An 18554-nucleotide genomic window follows, 5' to 3' on the forward strand; every position below is an offset into this window, starting at 1 on the left:
GACACATGGCAATATTTCCAGAATTACCTTTAGGGTGCAGTGATGTGATAGGGACCTTTGGGACCATCTAGTGGCTGAACTGGTGTAAGACAACACATCTGATGTGCATCACATTCTGCCCTCTGCTGCCATATTTGCAGCAAATAGCATTACTGCATTTATTCAGGGCAAGTATGTTTAATTATTACATACAGAGAAAAGACAGGGAAACAGGGGCACATGTAAAATGTGCAAAATAATGCAATAGCTGGGCAGAAAAGACACTGTGAAGGGTCCAATGTTCAATCTTTATAGAGACAATAAATGAACTTGATTCAATTCTGCATTCAGTTTTGTGGCCAGAGCTTGTTGTTAATTGTATAAGACGGTTAATCACCTGGTTGACAAAATAGCATCTTTCTATATTAAGTGCAGTTCAAAATCATCACAAACTATATCTTCAGATTTTACGCTTCACTGACAGCCTCAACACAGATTCAACTTTATGAACTTCATTATTGCATTACTGTGCTGCAACTTACGTTGTGTAAAGGTGATGATTTGCAAGTTAAAAAGCAGTAGCTTACTTTTCATTCAGCACTCTTTCCAATCTAGTATCAACCCCTCATACAGATGCACAGTTCGTATCTTTTTTTTCTTTATAGTTTTCAGTGGTTTTTTCAGTCAACAAACTTGGAAAAGCTGTATAAAGGTTAATGTTTCTATGATGATAAAAGGTGATATACACTAAAATGACAAAAGACAAGGAAAATATTTGATTCTTATATTTTTTTTTAAGAAAAAGAAACTTTCCTCTACATAACATTTAAAATGTATCCAGTTTAATTTTTAGGAGATGAATATGTACACTTTTAATTTCATCATTTACCTCAGGCAGTGAGCAATTACTGTATAATAGATTTACAAAGCAAATACTGACATAGTATTCTGTCAAGGCATGTTCCAGCATCAAAATAGGATTCAAAATACACAGGTACAATTTTGTCCCACATAAAATATGAGCTCATTGATCACTTTCATAATTATTTTAGAATATCCAAGAATCTGGAAAAAAAAAAACATTAGTGTTCTCTTGTAGGTGACAATAGGAAATACAATCAGCAGTTCTCATAAATGCATTGAAAGGGAGTAGCAGCCAAAGAGAGAGAACTCAAAAAGCAGACATAAAAATATAGACTTCTTTAAAGGATTTACTCTTAGGGAACTGAATATTTTAAGGCATCTTAAAAACATGTAGTGTAATTTGGCAATTTCTGCCTGTGTCAACTCTGCATTTTTGTTTTGCTCTTGTGAAACAGTCACCCAGCCTCTACACGACGGCAATATGTGGTCTCTACTATCCTGAGATGTTTTCCTCTGCTTGAAGGCATCTGAGGACGTAGAGGATCACTTGATAGCAGAAAATATATTGGTCCTGTAAAAAAAAAAAAGAAGAGGGAAAATGTGTGAGAAAACATGTGAATCATAGAGATGTAGAGTTCAGAGTTCATTTATTATATTATTAAAGCAAACATTAAAAATCACCTCTGTCTGGACCATTCCCTGTCTCTGAAGTCTCATGTTCCTTACGACATCTGAAATATCAAACTACAAAAAAAAAGAAAAGTTAATTAGACAAATAAGATTAGAAGATTCCTTATTAATAAACTGCAAGTTAAACAAGATAAAGACTGTAAAACTTACATCAGCATCTTTACTGATGAGACCCAGAACCACATCTATACAGATGAGGGTTCCCGAACGACCGATGCCTGCACTGCAGTGTGTGATTATCGGCCCCGACTGATGAATGTGCCTCATGTAGGAAATGAACGTGAGCAGCTGCTCGGGTTGTGAGGGCGTTCCGTGGTCGGGCCATCCCGTGTAGTTCAGGTGAGTTACACGCTGGATTTCATTGGTCTGAGGGGGAAATGTGAACATTAAAAAGGTGTATACATGTTTAAATTACTCAATAATTTAGGTACTAAATAAATGTACCTGCACATCTTTGACCTCAATGAGTCGGATGACAAAGTTGTCCAGATATTGGTCTTTGATCAGCATGATCTGTAACCTGTCGTCCACCATCTCTGCTGTCCTTGGTGTGTCTGGCCAGTACCGCTGACATTTCACTTTGCCGCCCTCGACTTCCTGGGTCATCATGGCGATCACGTTAGACTTCTGCTCCCACACCATTTGCCAAAAGTCACCCAGAGTGGTGGGTAAGGGTCCCTGGCAGGCAATGTACATGAAGTTCTCATCCTTCACCGGCATGTTGATGAAGTTGGCGTTGATGTAGCCCCCATCTTTGCCCAGCATAACTCGAGTTGTGTCAACTACAAGAGACGTGCATTAAAATCATATTTCAAACGAACATTTTAAGTACCCAGCTTTGGATTTAGTGAATTTTGCCTTGAAAAGCCTTCAGGTTTCTTATTATGATACAAATATAGATGAACACATTTGCAACTTTTCTTACAGGGGACGATGTTCTTGTAGCGATTCTTCTTCTTGTTCTCCTTCGTCTGACCTATTAAACAGTCGTCCAGCGGCTGGAGATTTTGAAGATTCTGTCAGGGAAGAAAAACAGATGGTCATTAAAATCAAATGAATTATAATCAATTCACGTGCATCGAAATTCAAAGTAGACTCTTACTTCAAACTCCTGCAGCGGGACTTTCTGCTCCAGAAGCCCCCTCATCATGCGCACCACAGTGTTGAGCTTTGGTCCTGTGTACTGGCCATCGGGGACAACTTTGACGAGGGGCAAAGAGGTCAGCTCGTCCTCTGTGATGATTGGCCCGTCTGGGGGAATAAAAAAAAAATTACAAAAATAATATGAAATTTAACACATACCACATATATTTACTAAACCCAAACCTATAAATACTGGCTTTAGATGATAAAGAGGAGCTGGTCTGTATATTAACCATGGAATAACTGATTATTTACAGTTTATTTTGACTCCATCCTCACTGCTCTCACTAACAAATTAAATGTTTCAAGTCTAGATTTAATCTGCTGCTCTCCCTCTCACATGTCATATTAATTTCCCTTGAAGAATAATCAAATTTCAAATACTTACCAGCTCTTGATTTAGAGTTCATGTTCTCTATAGGCAATTCATCACTTCCCCATGTGATTTCATCTTCCTCTGGCTGTCCAGCGCTCATTTGCAGATAGCTGTCAATTTGAAAACATACACAGTCAATAGATGTGAATATATTCATAACCCCAAATGTGATAGCAGTACATCTAAAACATAAAATCTTACTTTTCACTCCTTGGATCATCGACACTCTCCTCTTGCCATTCCACTTTTCGGGAACTCTATTATGTAAAAACCATTAACAAAACATTTTTAAAAACCTGATATAATCAGTATGAAGTTTTCAGACTCTGGTGGGTGTGATTTGTACCTCAGGGGAGTCTTCAGGTAAAGAAGAGCCATCACAGTCTGTGTCCTCAGAAAATTCTGCGCTTTTCTGCTCTAGTGGACCATCTTCATAGTCTGTTTAGCAAAGAAATGCATTCTAGTTTGTAAAATGTATTTATTTCATTCACTAATTAGTTCATTTTGTTAATACAATTACAATTACACAACATTCAATAATTTTATTAGGTGAGATTTTCAGTACATTTCTCAGCCTGTACTCTATGCTCTACCTATTGGTGGTATGGGAGGCATCCCTGCACTCAGCTCATTTTGGGGAGTACACAGCTTTGTCTTCACTCCACTGTCCTCACTCAGCTCTGAAAGCAACAGGGTAGAGAGAGTATATAGAGCTTTATAAATTATTCAAATGGGAAAAGGCATTTACCAGTCAAAAGTTTTCTAAAAACGTATATTCTATGTTGCCGCTTGTACCTGTGTTTCCATTGCACTTGTCAGAGTTGATGGGTAGATAGGCGAGGTAAGTGTTTGGGTTCTGGTCTGGCGGTCTGGACACTACGAGATGTACCAGGCCTTTAGCTTTACGGATGGTGGTGACAGCTTTGGTGTGGGACACACCTGTCATTAGTTCTTCATTCACCTACAAGAAAAAGACAGATGGTCATAGTTAAAACCTTTAAGAGAGGGCTGAACATGCAGAGAGTTTATTACAATTTACAATATTTAGGCATATTCACCATTCATCATTTTTAGTACAAAAAGCATACACATGTAAAAATACAAGAACAGGCTTTCTCTATCTGAGCTAATAAGTTCATGGTGTGGGCAGAGACAGCACATAGCAGACATTTTAACAAGGATAATATCTATTAAATCTTGTTTAATAGAAGTACATTCATTAATATGGCCTTAAATTCTGAGCAGTGAATGTCAAACAGCACTCACTTTCAGCAGCCTGTCTCCCACTTGCAGCTTGCCTGAGGACTCTGCTATTCCTCCCGGTGTGATGGATTTCACAAAGATCCCCCTTTCCCCTCCGATCACAGAGAAACCCAGACCTCCGGACTGCGGCTTCTGCAAATCCAGCTTCATAATCTCCTCCTGCATATTCGACAAACAAACACGTGATCTCCTTTAATTCATGATTCACTGAACTGAGCGACACATACTAGCAGATTATGGTAGTAGTGGGAGTTTTTGATGATAATGATGACAATATTAATGTGATAAGAATATTAATCTACATGTATTTATCTTTGCCATTAACAGTATAGCTGCTATTCCTTTGCCACTTGCCAGGCTTTTGCTTGGAGTTGTGTACAGAAATAACAATAAATGCGACAGAAGAAGAAGTTTCAATTTAAGCATGTCAGCAGAATATGGTACACAAGGAATATACATTAAGATAAACCTAAACTTACCTCTAAAGGACAAAGTGCTGCGAGACTCTCTGATTCTCTTGGATCTTCCCCTTTAAGAAACCCTTAAACAGAAAACAGTGTTGGAATTATATGCAAAATAAAAGACTCAATCAAAATGTCACAGGTGGCACTTTTATGGGGTGAAACATACCATTCATACTGGATGAAACCTTGGGGTTAATGTTGTTGTTGAGAAAAGATACACTTTTCTGCCCAGGAAAAACAGGCTTTCCATCCCTTTGAGCCAGAGGAAAAAAAGAAGAAGAAAAAAACGGTTAATGAAATTATACAGTATCTTCAGCTAAAAATAACCTTCTCTAATGCTATTAAGATGAAAAATCAACACTGACTCAGCATGAAAAATTCCATTCAGGCAACATGTGTCACTCTTTGTTAGTGCAGACTACCTCGTGGCCTTGAGCGTGAGGTTGTCGAGGGAGAGCTCCAACAGCCTCGTGTTCTCACTCAGAGTCAGGTCCTGGGTGGGAGCGCCGTTGATGTAGTGGATTAAATCGAGTGGTCTCAGGCTGCCTTCCTCGAAGGCCAAAGTGCCTGGCAGGATGTCTCTCACAAACAAGACTCCGTACACACTGTCACTACCACCGTCCAGTACCAAACCTGCCGAATGAAAACGGAGCACAACAATTCACATGTGATTTTGAGCGCTAAATCCTAACGCAACATCTGGAAAGGTCTGCAAGGCTAACAAACATATGGTGCCTTAATTTCACACACGCCAGAGAGGTTTTATCATGTGACAAGGGCTGTTTCTCACCCAGTGGCTCTTGGTTGCCCTTGAAACAAATGTCAGGCAGCAAGTGGGCTTCAATGGGGGGCTTGGGAGCCTCCAGGACCCTCCCCACCACCAAGTCAACTACCCGAGGGGCAGCACGCACAAGATTGACCACTTCAGTGTGGCCCATATTGCTCACATCTGTGTTGTTCACCTGTGAATAGAAGATAAAGAATTTTAACGTGTAGTTGAACATTTTGGGAAACAGATTTTTTTGCTTTGTTGCTAAATATGGAGCTAGTGATTAGCTTAGTCGTGATAAGGGATTAGGGATGAATTCGTACCATAATCATTCTGTCACCCGGCCTGAGCCTTCCATCTCCTTTGGCTGGGTCCTGGACAATGTCATGGATGTAACACCCATGATCATTACCTTTGGTGAGGGTGAAGCCCAAGCTGCCTTTTTCTGACTTCACCAAGGAGACCTTTAGCTCAACTTCCTAACAACAGAGAGGAATCTGAGTTAATGGAATAAATATTGGTCTAAATAAACCTTTAAAATGTACATGGACATAGTTGGAGTTGAAGCCTTTTCTTGGGAACTTTTAGATCACATCCCAAGAGCTTCTGTTACTCAGTCCTTACCGGGACAAACTCCTCTATGTCCTGTCCATTACCGGACACGGTGAGGTTTAAGGGCAGAGGCAGTGGAGGAGGCAGTGGATCTGGGCTTGGGGCAGAAGGGGAGGACACCATAGGCAGGGGGGATGACTCCAGATCAGCAGTCACAGGGGATGAAAGATGCCTGTCAAAACAACCACAAAGACAATTTTATATGAGATATCAGAAAACATAATTAATTCAGATGGTATGACCATTGTTTAGAAACTGACCTCTTGCTGAGGTCTGATCTCGTCATTGACAGGTTTGGGGAGTAGAAGGCTGAGTGCATGGTGTCATCCAGTTGACCAGTGCTGTCGTAGTGTCCCAGTCCCAGGTTGCTGCTGGGGGTCTGGTAGACACTCCGCTCCCACATTTGCCTGCTGTTCTCCAGGGTGTTCGGGCTGAAAGCTTCCTCCACCTCCTCATCCCCATCTGTGCTGTCACTGTAGCTGTTCTGTCTGCCGGGGGTTTTGTGCAGCAGCCTCTCCAGGGCATCCTCCACAGGGCCCTGATTCTTCTTGGCCTGTAGAGCCGGAGGAGAGGTTGCCCTGCCTATGCTCAGGCTGGGCTCTGCCTGGGTCAACGGCTCCTTTCGGGGTGACGGCATGGGTGTCTGAGAAGGAATAAATTACATTTAAATTACGTTTAAAGCAAGTAGTGTTGCTTGAAAGTTCCACATAGTAGTAAGGGACGAAAAATATAATAATTTAGTGACTCACCAAAGCTGAAGTATCCATCTCAGGAAGAATACCGTGTTCAGGTCTACAGAGCAGCAAAGTCACCTCCTGACCTGTTCCTCGCAAGGCTGAAATCACCTCCTATGTGCGCACAGGGTAGGAGACACACACAATTCCAAATAAATTATGGTATCAAACAACTTTATTTCCATTTATATCAAGCTGTGACGCAGAAGAAAGAAACGGCTTGCATACATGTTGCGAGAGTCCTTTGAGGGGTGTTTGATTGACACGCAGGATGACGTCACCCACGTTAATGCGACCGCTCTCTGCAGCTGGTTGACCAGGAAACAGCTTTTTAACCCGCACCATGCTGGTGCCAGGAGATTCGTCAGGGATGCTCTCCTCTCGACTAAAACTGAAGCCCAGCCCTGATGTGTTCTTCAGCAGACACACCTCAAACACATTATCTGTGGGGGACAACGACACAACATTGGAGTGTGGGATAGGTGTAAGTGCCACTTAACCCTGCACAGAATAAGACAAATGGTAGGAGGGATAAAAATACACTTCTAAAAGTCATATGTAACTATACAGAGAGGCTGCTGCATAGGAGGCAGATCAGCACCTGTTTGAGCTACTAAACTAGATTTTGATGTCAGATAGTATATCATCTCCTGTAGAATGAGTGATTCGCTACAAGACAAAAATATAATGAATATACTGGAAAAAGTCCCACTATTTTCCTTCTCTTACTTTGTGGCATTAAGAAGTTTCCTGCAGGATACACGTTTCCTTAATTATCAAACAAATCAAAAGCTATTTACATGCAATAGTAGCTTGTAAATGTCAACTTCAACATACCCTTGTGACACAAGACAACAAGGATGAATAGATCATTCTTTCTAAAGAAACAGGGATGGTCCAACACCCATTACTAATAATACTTGTGGTGTTTCAGGAAAAATAAATCTCTCAGTGTGGGATCAACAAAATTCCACTGACTTTAAGTGGAAGCAACCACTCACTGAATAAAATGTGCATTCACAACCATACCTCAACTACACCAGCCACAAAACGACACTTTTGCACTATTTACTACAGACACAAACACATTTTCAAATATTGATAGACTAACTGAAAGGAAGAGGCAGATACTAGTAAATGCTGTGGCCACTCATCATTAACAAACCAAAAATGACCAGTTCTAGGAAAGCAGACCAGATACTGAGCTCTAAATAGGCAGCAGTGTGCTGCTAATGGGTTGTGCACACATGCTCATTTTCTTTCAAATGAAATTAAAAACAGTAAGTTACTTTGTTCACAAAGAACAAAGAGTCTTAGTGTAACATTGTTAGAGAATATAGAGTTAGATAATCAGTGTTTTACTGCTTACTTTTCATTACCATCCTTGTGGACTTTATACAGGACCAGATGGACTGATGTGTACCATTTTGTCACCTCACCTTGTGTAACAAAGCTGTACTCTGATTTTTGTTTGACCTCGCGTGGCAGCTCTTTGCTCTTGGTCTGGTCTCGGTTGCTGCCAGCACACGGCGGGGTGCACTGAGGTGTGAGGGGAGCATGGACACTGTCTGCAGGCGGATGACCCTTCTCAAGCAACAAGTGCACTGTCTGAGAGGGGAAATGATTTTACTTAAGTGTTACTACCCAGCTGGTGGCAACTGAACAGCTTGTCAGCAAGGCGCTCGTGGTAAATGTCATGACTCACCTGTCCCGTGTCTCTGAGCACCTCCACTGCTTGCTGATGAGTGGCCCCCTCCAGACTTTTTCCATTGACGGCCACCACACGGTCACCTGAGCATAGGACAGACACGGTGGTTAAGACACAAAGAGTCTAAACCGATGAAGACAAACTTGTTTGTTCCATTAATTCAAAATCTAATTTTAGTGTATTATCATTAATTATTTGTAGCATCAGTGTTAAGGCTCTTACCTTTCTGTATCCTTCCATCGAGCTCAGCTGCACCTTTTGGTATGATGGCTTTGACGTAGATGCCTCCATGTCTAACGGTTGTGTTGACTCCCCCCTAAGAAATGAACACAACTCTTAGTCTAGTTGACCGAAGAGAAAACAGTTTGACGCATTTTCTATGGGAGTTGATGGGAGGTGTGGATTTTTTTTTTTCATTTGCTAAATGATAAATGCTTTGGCTTTACTGTAGGTTCAGGAGTAGAGTTTTGGTTTATTAGGTACATTATGATATAAAGAAAATATCAACCAAACTTCATGAGAAGTATTTGAAAGCATCTTTCCCAGATGCCATTAATATTGTAGTTTGGTGACATATGTTTTATCTTCCCGTAGACCAGGGTTTAGTTAAATTCCGATATGTCTGTGTGAGCAGTGCACTTTAACTGACTCAGATTTATGTAGCGTAGGTGTCGACACACCTTTATGTGTATCAAAAACATGTTATCTGCTGCTTCATGACCCATTCCAGCAGAAAGAAATCAGGCATGTTTACTTTTTCACCAGTTCATTTTGCCAGACCACCTGCCACTTTAAGAGGACAAGATCGTATCTTTCATTCAAGTGTGACAAAAGTGTCTCAATGGCTCAAAACATGGTAAAAAATGTTTCATTCTTTTACTAAAAGTTCTTCCTTAGTGTGACTTTGCAATGACACTACTTACTTGTTGATGACCGATATGGTCAATTCCATTGTGCTTTGGTTAATTTTATAATAAATATTAATATTATTAATATTCCAAATGCAACAGTTAAACAAAGCATTTATCATTTCATGATTATGATTTTCTTGAAAATGAAAAAAGTAAATCTTCCACTGTGATGTTATTAACAAGATTACTGAGATTAGATCTGAATGATCAGAGACAATGTGAATTTCTATTCAGTCTATTTAATTATGATAGTCTTGATGAAGAGTTTAATGAAGGTGAATGTCAGTGTTTGTATTGCCCAATGCGACATACCACTGAATCAGTTATTATTCCGAACACAAATATTTGACAGCAATCCTGGTCTGAAGACACACAGTGATTTGTTATTGAGTGTTATTGTGTCTGTGGAGTAAATGATCCCATGCCAATCAATAAGGTGTTGAAAATCCATTAAAAAGAAATGATATTAGTGGCACTCCACTAAATCTCTCGAGAGTCAGTGGCAGCCATAAGAAAACTCACTAACTGGTCCTGTTTAACCTGTTTATGGTCTGAACTGTAAAGATACATTGGGAGTTTATTTTTTTTAATCCTTATTGATTAAGAACATAAAGTTAGGATGCAAAATTAGTTTGAGAGAGCTTATAGATCTGACTACACACCGCGTTATGAAAGCAAACCAGACCAAGCCACATATAAAAACACACACAGACAACAGTGAAAAAATGAAGGGGAAAGGGGGGAAAACAAAGAGAGGGTGAAAACCTTGCCGAACAGTACCGTGACACTTATGCCCAGGCTGCTGTCTTTTTTGGACAGCTCAATGTCAAATAGTTCTCCTGGACAGAGACTATTGACCCCTGGGGCATTACCATTTAAATTTTCCATGATGTATTCCTGCAAACAGAGAACAGGGTATTAAGTTGAATTATCACAAGCTGGAACATGCAGAAAGAAACAGGGATCGAGGAGGGGTGAGGAAGCTGAACTGGGTAATGCTGAGAAGAAATGAGCAGATGTACATTCAGGCAATGACATGCAGTGTTCAGGTAACAAACTGCCTTGCATTGACATTACAAATGCAATGACAGGCAAAGATTATATACAGCAGGCAGTTAGTTGTGCCAAGCATCTGACAGGTAATGTGTAATGCTTGTTTGTGGAAGAACCGTTTTTGTCCTACTCCATTAACAAAGGCTGATTTTTATTTGCTCCACCAGGATTAAAAAAAAAACTTTTTGTGAGTTTTTAAATCATAAATGTCCTGAGCAGACAACTACTGTGTAGGATGATGTATAAAAGCAAAGAATCCATTTGCACCAGTGAATTGATCACACAGGCCACACCTTTTTAACCTTGAGTTTCTCTTGACTACTGGAATAGGTCTCCTCATCCATGTCCGAATCCCCCCAGTCAGAATGCTCAGAGACTTTGGGAGCCTCTAACACTTTAGCTTTTCTGGTTTTGGGTGGCAGAGCCGGTGGCATAGGATCCAAAGTTATGTTAGCTTCTGGTCTATGATGTTGGGCACTGGTTGCAGCTGTGGCAGCAACTGTAGCTCTTTCTAGGCACTGCTGAACTCCATTAACAGGGGGTTGGCTGATTTTAGTGACACTGTTTGTCCTGGAGTCCTGAGAATTGAGGCTGGTGTGCTGGTGGACTGGGGAAGAGGCAGCTGACGGTGTGACAGCACTGTGGAGAGGAGGGGTGGGGCTTCCTGTTCCTGCATGCTCCTCTGACGAGGTATCAAAGTCTAGTTCTCGTCTCTGGCCAGAATTAAGTGCCTTCAGTGAAGATTTGGGCTGGTAGGGGACAAAGCCTGAAGAAGAGTCTGTCAAAACCAAGACCAAGAACAGGGATATTAGTCTACAGGTCTAGAAGTAAGAGAAAACACTAGCGAAAAACATGAATTTTACAGTCCACTCATGTTCCTGCTTTTACCTTTGTAGAGCCTCTCTTTGGGCTGTGACACAACCAGAGTAATGTCATCCGGAGCATTTTGAAGGATATCAATTGTGGTGGCGTGAGAGAGCCCCTCCAGGTTTACATCATTCACAGAGATCAGCCGGTCACCTGCATCAACATCACAACTGTCACTCACAAGGCAAACAGGTGTGGCAAAACAGGAAAAAAAAAATAAAAGCAGACCATAAAAGAAACAATCATCTACCAATTCAGGAGAAAGAGGGCAGCAAAATACAGGCCTACCAGGTTTGAGACAGCCGTTGACATCAGCAGGACCCCCAGGAGTGATGGAGCTAATGATGGTACCGAGATCCATACGACCAGAGTTCTCACCTCCCACAACCTGGAACCCTAAAGAGCACACACAAGCACAAACAGATGTAAACAACCAAGTACACAAACTAAAACACAAAACATCAGGGGAATGCAAATGCCTTCACTGCAATTTTATAATATTTGTCAACTCTGGCAGCAGAGACAGCAGTAAATTGACTTTAATTTTAAGAAAATGCATATACACTCTTACCCAGGCCATATTTCACATCTTTCTTCAGGTTTACAGTTGTGATTTCTCTCTCTGGAGATGGTAAGGCATTGAGTTTTTTCTTCAGTGAATCTGTGCAATGCAAAGACACATGGCCTTTCTTATGTTTACTGGAACATACCATAAATGAATTGCATAAACTCTGTTATTTCTGACTGATGCATATTGTAGTGAAATTTTGGCAAATGAATTTCACAGGGAATATACAGTAGGCCACTCCGACAGGATTAGTATATCTACACTGTAATTATTAATCAGCTATAGCAGGCATAGTGTGGCTGACAGGCTTCTACTTTAGCACTGTTGGCTAATGGGCCTGAAAAGACGGGCTAAGCTAGGATGAAAGGGAAGGTCATGAGTTCAGTGCCAAGCATGAAGCTATTAAATGGTGGGACCAGAGCCAAGATTCAGTTCCACAGGCAGGCAGCAGTGAGAGGACAGAGACTCAATTCTGCATTATATAACTGTGATTTAGGACTTTTTTTTTTTTTTTTGCGGGGGTTTGCATATCCGTACTTGGCTGTGGTCATGGTCAACATATGGTTTAACAGATTGACAGGGAGGATTAAGAACGTTATAAAATGAATGATGGTGGAGAGTGGTGGGATATTTCCTGCATTTTGACATTATACTTTATACAAATCATGGACATCCAGAGTTAATGTATCTGGGGAAATGAGAGGCAGAAATTTCAATACCTACCATTAACAGAGGCTGGAGTTGAAGGTGCGCCAGAGGAGCTGTGCATACTGACCCCTGAAAAGATCACAAGAGCTCAGCGAGGCTGTGCTTCGGCTTTTGTGCGTTACACAGAAAAATGAGAACTGCATGTCTGTTTTTCTGCCAATATGTAGGCAATAATATAGGAAAATATTTATAGAATTACATGTATCGCCATCAATAATTGAAACATGCAGAAGAGACCATTTTCTGTGAATACTAGCATATTGGGTGAGTATTTATTGCAGTTATTGGAATGTTCTCCCCTTTCTCAGTGAACGAAACTGGTGCTACGTCCAACTGCTTTTCTCCTGTGATTCAATGAAGATTAAACACATGTTGATTCAAATCTACTCTGCATGCCTAGTGTTAAAAGGCTCTTTTGTTTAAGGGCAAACTACATTAAAAAGTTGTGATTTTCTGGTTTCCACTATAAATAATGCAGGTCAGCCACTGCAGCAATAAGAGTACAAGTAAAAATAACACAATACCAAATATTTAAAGTATTGCATGTAAAATATGCCACCTGTTTTTCCTACTTACTGTTGACCTTCCACAGTGCAGCCAGAACATCATCTACTGAGGTTGTCTTGTTACAGATCTTACTCTTGCTTGCTTTTAGATTATACTTCATTTGATAAACATTGTCATCACACTTATATGATTTGCTAGTGTTAGTAAGAATGGTGCTTATGACCAACAGTTGGCTTGGAGCCTGTTTAAGTCTTTATACATACAGGTGCAGCTGCTGAAGTCTATATAAGGTGAACAGCGTTTGACTCTCTAATTTTCTGAATTCTTTTGTTATCTAATGGCAGAGGTCCGGGGGCGCACAGTATGACGGCTGGTGAAATATGATATGTTATTGACTGCTCTTGAGTCTCTACCAGAACTATCATTACATACAACAGATTTATGTTTCAGTTGGGAACATAACACTATGCTTCACCAGTAAAAGAAAACAAAAACATCATTCTACATGGTTCAGCATCCTTACCTACTACATAAGCTTGGCCAGTGTCCTCTATGGAAGAAGAGTCGGACTCTTTCTTGGACCTGCTGAGGCTCCAGACTGGGCTGCTGTGAGACACAGTGCCAAACGACCTGAGAAACAGAGAGCGAGCAAGAGAATAAGAATAAGATTTCCTCAATGACCAGGAGCGACTGAATGTAAAAAAAGATGTGCTCTGCTGCATTAAACACTCTCTGTCAATCTGGGTTTTAATAAAGTCGAGGCCTGTTAGGTTTTTATGTGCAGAGAATCCTACTCAACTTAAAATCCCACATGTTATCTGTGAAGCTGACACGAGGGGGAGCAACTGGCATAAAAACATGTTTGTTACTAATTAAAATAGGAGCACATACTGGTGGGCACAAACTTACAAAAACACAAACACTGACACAAGGGCACATTGGCACCCACACACACTCAGAACCCCAGAGGGTTAATTAGCGGCTGGAGGCAGAGTTCTCCATGTCTCTGTAGTGTTAAGGCAGAGCTATAGTCCCAGTAACAAGTCTTCACTTAGTAACCTGTCATGAAGTGAGCTTGGAGACTCTGACACTGAGGACTTTACAGAGGAACAACTAATAAGCACAAGATCCCAGTGCCTCAATTGAGCTTGAAATAAGATCTTAAAGGACTAATTAAAGGTGTAAAAATTCATAAGTTTAGTGAAGTTCCTGCATAGTTTGATGGATGGGAAAGTAGTAATGTCTAACATTTACAACAAGCACTTTAATTTTATTCAGTACAACATATACTAGTTTATTTGGGAACCAACATGTCCGCGCTTTTAACATTTCACTTCTCTCTACTCACTTGTCCTGTTGGTGTGACAGAGAGTCTGTGTCTGAGCTGGCTCGCTGGTGTTGCTGGAAGTGAGAGGCCACTTGGTTGGGCTGTGGCTGACTCAGTCCACTGTGCAACTGGCCGTGATGTGACTCTGCCACTCGGTACTCTGGAGACTCTGGTGTCTGTCCAAGGTTGTGGTGGGAGCGGCTCATTATACGGGGATTGGAAAGAACCGTGGAGGCCACTGGATTGAAACCTGGAAAGTGAAGCTCGTCTTGGACTAATATTGGGCCAGACGGTGCCTTGTTGAGGGCCACCTCAGAGTACGAGATCCTCTTCAGGTGGTCTGGGTTGGAGCGTGTCGATAAGCTGGGGACCAGGCTGCCTGAGCTCACTGTCCTGCCAGCTGCGTCTCCACTCCGAGGGTCAAGAGAATACTGTAGAATGCTCAGGGGGCAGTTTTCTGATTATAAGGAAGGACATGCAAAACAGAAAATTACTGAATTGTTAATAATAAGTCATAGTGAATTTACTAATATAGCAAAATGAGATGAAATTGAAAAATAGTAAAAGCAGGGACATTCCACAGAGCTGTTGATCCGTGTCATTAAAAGCCCTCAGCAGTCTGAAGTAACTGTTGTCTACATGGAACATCAGGTACTGTCCTCAGCACAGCAAAGTAAATATCCATGTTAATCATCATAGCTAATAGTCTGGCCAGTCTTCTTGGCAGTCATCAACTTATAAACCTTGTAATGACTTTGTGTCAGCAATCTGGTGGGAGTTCAGACCTTGATGTGAACCAAGTAGATCTAAGGTTCAGCCAAGTAAAACAAATCAAACCAAGCACAACACACCATGAAAAAGACAAACCATCAGTTTAATATCAGCCACAAATGTTTGAGAAATAAACAGAGATTTTAAAGGCAGGAAATTAGAGGGCTTTAGCTTTTATCTGGAGACAATGTGCAGGATAGCTGACACATGCAGCTGACATCCTGAGGAGCTTTGCCTTTTTCTGGACATGTCAGTCGATGTGAAACATTTTTATGACATGTTAACATTTCTCTCAGGCGATATGAAATGTAACTTCTTGTAGGCCAAATATTCACATCTGTCTGGTGCCTCAGGTCATTTTATGTGAACTCCACCCACACAGACATGCATGCCTGCTCACTTCTCTCCTACCTAAGTCCTGCAGCTCCTGGTTGTTTTGGCGGGCCTTCATCTGCAGGTGGAATTTGTGCTGATCAGAGCAGAGCTGTAGCAGATACTGACACGTCTTGTTGCTGTCTGTCTGAAACAGGTGCTTGATCCCATCTGATGTGTTCTGAAGGCAAATCTTCTTTTTCTTCAGGGTGAAAAATTAAACATTTAAGTGAAAGTGAATAGTGAATTGAGTGTCACGATTTTATTTCTGATAATAAAGAGACTTTACCTACCGTAAAGGAAATCTTTTTTGTCTCCCTCCAGGGGAACCTTAGCACCGGGGTACGATTTCCATTAAGGACTTCAAAAATGAGCACCCCCTTGGAGTAGACACCCAGCATGATGCCTGTCTGAGACCTCTTCTCAGGAAGCACCCGATGGAAATGAACTCCATACTCTGTCAGCCTCTGGCTCACCTTTAGGAAAACCAAGACAGGGAATGTTACATTCTCAAAAACACACAGTGCTGAGATAGAGGGCCGGGATGCGAATGTGTATGAGAGAGATTAAAATAGAATACTTAAGCTTTTCATGCAGAAAAGAGGCCTTTCAGTGGATAAGTTATCCAATATGAAAGCACAGATTTTTATCTAATCACATACAATATTATTCAGTGGTGTTCAGTGGCATGAAGCAAATACAGCTGCTTAAGTAGACTGTACACTTTAGTAGCACTGCAAGAAAGATAAATAAAGACAGAATAAAAAAGCAGGAGACAACTACTTCTGTTTGTAGTGGACACTGCTATCTTTACTTTTCCGTCAAAAATAAACAAGTGAACCCCTTCCTAAAACACCTGCCATTTGCACTTAAAACATTCATCATGTTTGTCACAAAATAAACAGTTCAGTTACAAATCACGACGAGATAAATGAGACGTGTTGCAATAAGTAAGTATTTTGAAACTTGCTCCATCTGTCTAAAACCATGACTCCTGTCTTGCTGACCTTGAGGAACTCAAACTCTGCCTCCGACTCAGACGCTCCGTAGTAGTTGCTGTGAAGTTTCGGCAGCTCTTCCTTGATGGTTGTCTGGTCTACCTTATCCAGGATGGACACTGGCAGGTAGTGCTCCAGTCTGAAATAGGTCTTTCCATGGAGCTAAAGGACAGAGGTTAACGGGATTATTTCTAAGATTACATTTAATTTAATGAGACAAATTCTTGACTTTAATTTATATAATGATAAAAAAAAAATATATATATATAACTTCAGTGTAACAAGTGTTGTTAGCTGAATGATTATACACAGATGTATTATAGAAATTCTGTACCTCAGGTTGGTAGTCACTGAATTCAGCCTGCAGTGCCAGTGAAGCAAGTAGCATGGCATTTTCTGTGTCACAGCGCACCCTCTCCTCCAAGATATCCTTCCTCAGCTGTAGGTAGTACTGATGTTTGGTCATAGCATGCCTGTTATCCACAGAAAAAAGCAGGTTATTTTTATAACAAATATGCCAACACCTGCTCTGTGACAATGAATTTGATGTGTCATTTAACGTTTCAAGCTAATTACCAACGCAGATACGCACTGTATGAGGTTGACATCATCAAGGAAGAATTTGATGCGTAAGAAAAGGTTAAAGGGCATGTCAGATTTCTTCTTCTTAGGATCCTCCTTCCATCCCTCTGGGGCCACTTTGGAAAGTTTGGCATCAGGGTCGACGAAGAAAAACTCGTTTTCTGTGTGTGATTTTGAGAAAGAAAGGGTGCAGGGTAGTTTTTAATGAGACATCAGGTGTAGAAAATGGAAACACCATGAATCTCTGAGTTTAAAACTAATCAAATCACATCTAATATGCTTCACTTGTAATCTCATGGTTGTATATACTTGACATTTAAGAAGGGAACATTTTTTCTAGAATAAATTTTGTTTTTCATTTCAATTTCAAAAATCTTTCATCAGCAACACTGGATTCCTAGACTGAAAGATTATCTGAGACTGACCTAACAAGGGATAAGGGTAAGTAAATAACACAAGTAAGAGCACACTCACATCTGCAATCATACAAGACTGAAGCATACAAGCACCTCAAACCACAGACATACACAGGTACAACATACTGTACCTCTGAGGTAAGCAAGGCCGAAGAGGTGGTGCTCCACAAGCCCAATGTGGGCAACCACCATATCGAGAACGTCTTTACACACTGCCTTGATGTCACAGCTCAGCTCCAGCTTTTGGCCATTCAGCAGCACCACACCCACCTTCCTCTGCACTTCCTCCACCTTACCACGTTTCTTGTGAGCAGAAAGGAAAAAGGAGGGAGTGATGAATTACAAATGGGAAATAAAGTAGATTCTGTGACAACACCCATGGATACATTGGCTCAAAAGCAACATAAATTTACATCCTCACCATTATTGAAGAGGGAACAGATAAGGGAACACAGGGTTCGCTGGCCATCTTCACAAACTCAGGCCCGTGGAAGTTCTGCCATTGGTGTAAAGATAAACAGTAATTGTCTTTTTGCCAAAATGTTAAGGGATCATTTTCAACCTAGGCTTTCTTTCCACATATTTTTGTAATGATGACAACTACTTGTATTTCATCACAACTCTAAACATTTACTTCCTTCACAGAGACACTCACTCTGCAGGTTCACAACAATTTCAATATCTGCTCTCGTCATGAAAATGCAATGACAATGGCTCATGTGATACTTTTACACACGCACGCACGCACGCACGCACGCACGCACGCACGCACGCACGCACACACACACACACACGCACACACACACACACACACACACACTTCCTTGTTGGGTTTCTGCTGTGAGGTCTAATAACCAGCAGCAGGAAGAGCA

General features: G+C 41.0%; 1 protein-coding gene across 5 annotated transcripts in view; it reads right to left on the reverse strand.

The window, feature by feature from the left end:
- Nucleotides 1-749: 749 nt before the first annotated feature.
- Nucleotides 750-18554, reverse strand: part of ptpn13 (protein tyrosine phosphatase non-receptor type 13) — a 44267-nt gene continuing 26462 nt past the window's right edge. For 2 of the 5 annotated variants that reach the window (XM_023408633.2, XM_087174680.1), the window contains exons 11-49: nucleotides 18104-18178; nucleotides 17814-17985; nucleotides 17277-17427; nucleotides 17019-17157; nucleotides 16694-16846; nucleotides 15980-16162; nucleotides 15726-15888; nucleotides 14565-15000; nucleotides 13740-13846; nucleotides 12725-12778; nucleotides 12005-12094; nucleotides 11722-11829; nucleotides 11455-11586; nucleotides 10860-11344; nucleotides 10294-10410; nucleotides 8825-8918; nucleotides 8600-8685; nucleotides 8334-8502; nucleotides 7123-7337; nucleotides 6910-7008; nucleotides 6421-6803; nucleotides 6173-6332; nucleotides 5872-6027; nucleotides 5570-5741; nucleotides 5202-5412; nucleotides 4946-5031; nucleotides 4795-4856; nucleotides 4319-4474; nucleotides 3848-4013; nucleotides 3646-3732; nucleotides 3399-3490; nucleotides 3254-3309; nucleotides 3065-3162; nucleotides 2636-2784; nucleotides 2459-2549; nucleotides 1978-2315; nucleotides 1684-1899; nucleotides 1525-1587; nucleotides 750-1414 (exon numbers count right to left, since the gene is read on the reverse strand). In XM_023408633.2, the coding sequence (XP_023264401.1) occupies nucleotides 1337-1414; nucleotides 1525-1587; nucleotides 1684-1899; nucleotides 1978-2315; nucleotides 2459-2549; nucleotides 2636-2784; nucleotides 3065-3162; nucleotides 3254-3309; nucleotides 3399-3490; nucleotides 3646-3732; nucleotides 3848-4013; nucleotides 4319-4474; nucleotides 4795-4856; nucleotides 4946-5031; nucleotides 5202-5412; nucleotides 5570-5741; nucleotides 5872-6027; nucleotides 6173-6332; nucleotides 6421-6803; nucleotides 6910-7008; nucleotides 7123-7337; nucleotides 8334-8502; nucleotides 8600-8685; nucleotides 8825-8918; nucleotides 10294-10410; nucleotides 10860-11344; nucleotides 11455-11586; nucleotides 11722-11829; nucleotides 12005-12094; nucleotides 12725-12778; nucleotides 13740-13846; nucleotides 14565-15000; nucleotides 15726-15888; nucleotides 15980-16162; nucleotides 16694-16846; nucleotides 17019-17157; nucleotides 17277-17427; nucleotides 17814-17985; nucleotides 18104-18178 (6048 nt within the window). In that variant the 3' untranslated portion in view covers nucleotides 750-1336. Of the gene's footprint in view, nucleotides 1415-1524; nucleotides 1588-1683; nucleotides 1900-1977; nucleotides 2316-2458; nucleotides 2550-2635; nucleotides 2785-3064; nucleotides 3163-3253; nucleotides 3310-3398; nucleotides 3491-3645; nucleotides 3733-3847; nucleotides 4014-4318; nucleotides 4475-4794; nucleotides 4857-4945; nucleotides 5032-5201; nucleotides 5413-5569; nucleotides 5742-5871; nucleotides 6028-6172; nucleotides 6333-6420; nucleotides 6804-6909; nucleotides 7009-7122; nucleotides 7338-8333; nucleotides 8503-8599; nucleotides 8686-8824; nucleotides 8919-10278; nucleotides 10411-10859; nucleotides 11345-11454; nucleotides 11587-11721; nucleotides 11830-12004; nucleotides 12095-12724; nucleotides 12779-13739; nucleotides 13847-14564; nucleotides 15001-15725; nucleotides 15889-15979; nucleotides 16163-16693; nucleotides 16847-17018; nucleotides 17158-17276; nucleotides 17428-17813; nucleotides 17986-18103; nucleotides 18179-18554 lie in introns of all 5 variants that reach the window. The other 3 variants (XM_023408632.2, XM_087174679.1, XM_087174681.1) reach the window with 2 other exon arrangements.

Source organism: Seriola lalandi, unplaced genomic scaffold (assembly GCF_002814215.2).
Source record: "Seriola lalandi dorsalis isolate HSWRI2012SDOR001 ecotype SW California unplaced genomic scaffold, Sedor1 jcf7180002054370, whole genome shotgun sequence".
NCBI lineage: Eukaryota > Metazoa > Chordata > Actinopteri > Carangiformes > Carangidae > Seriola > Seriola lalandi.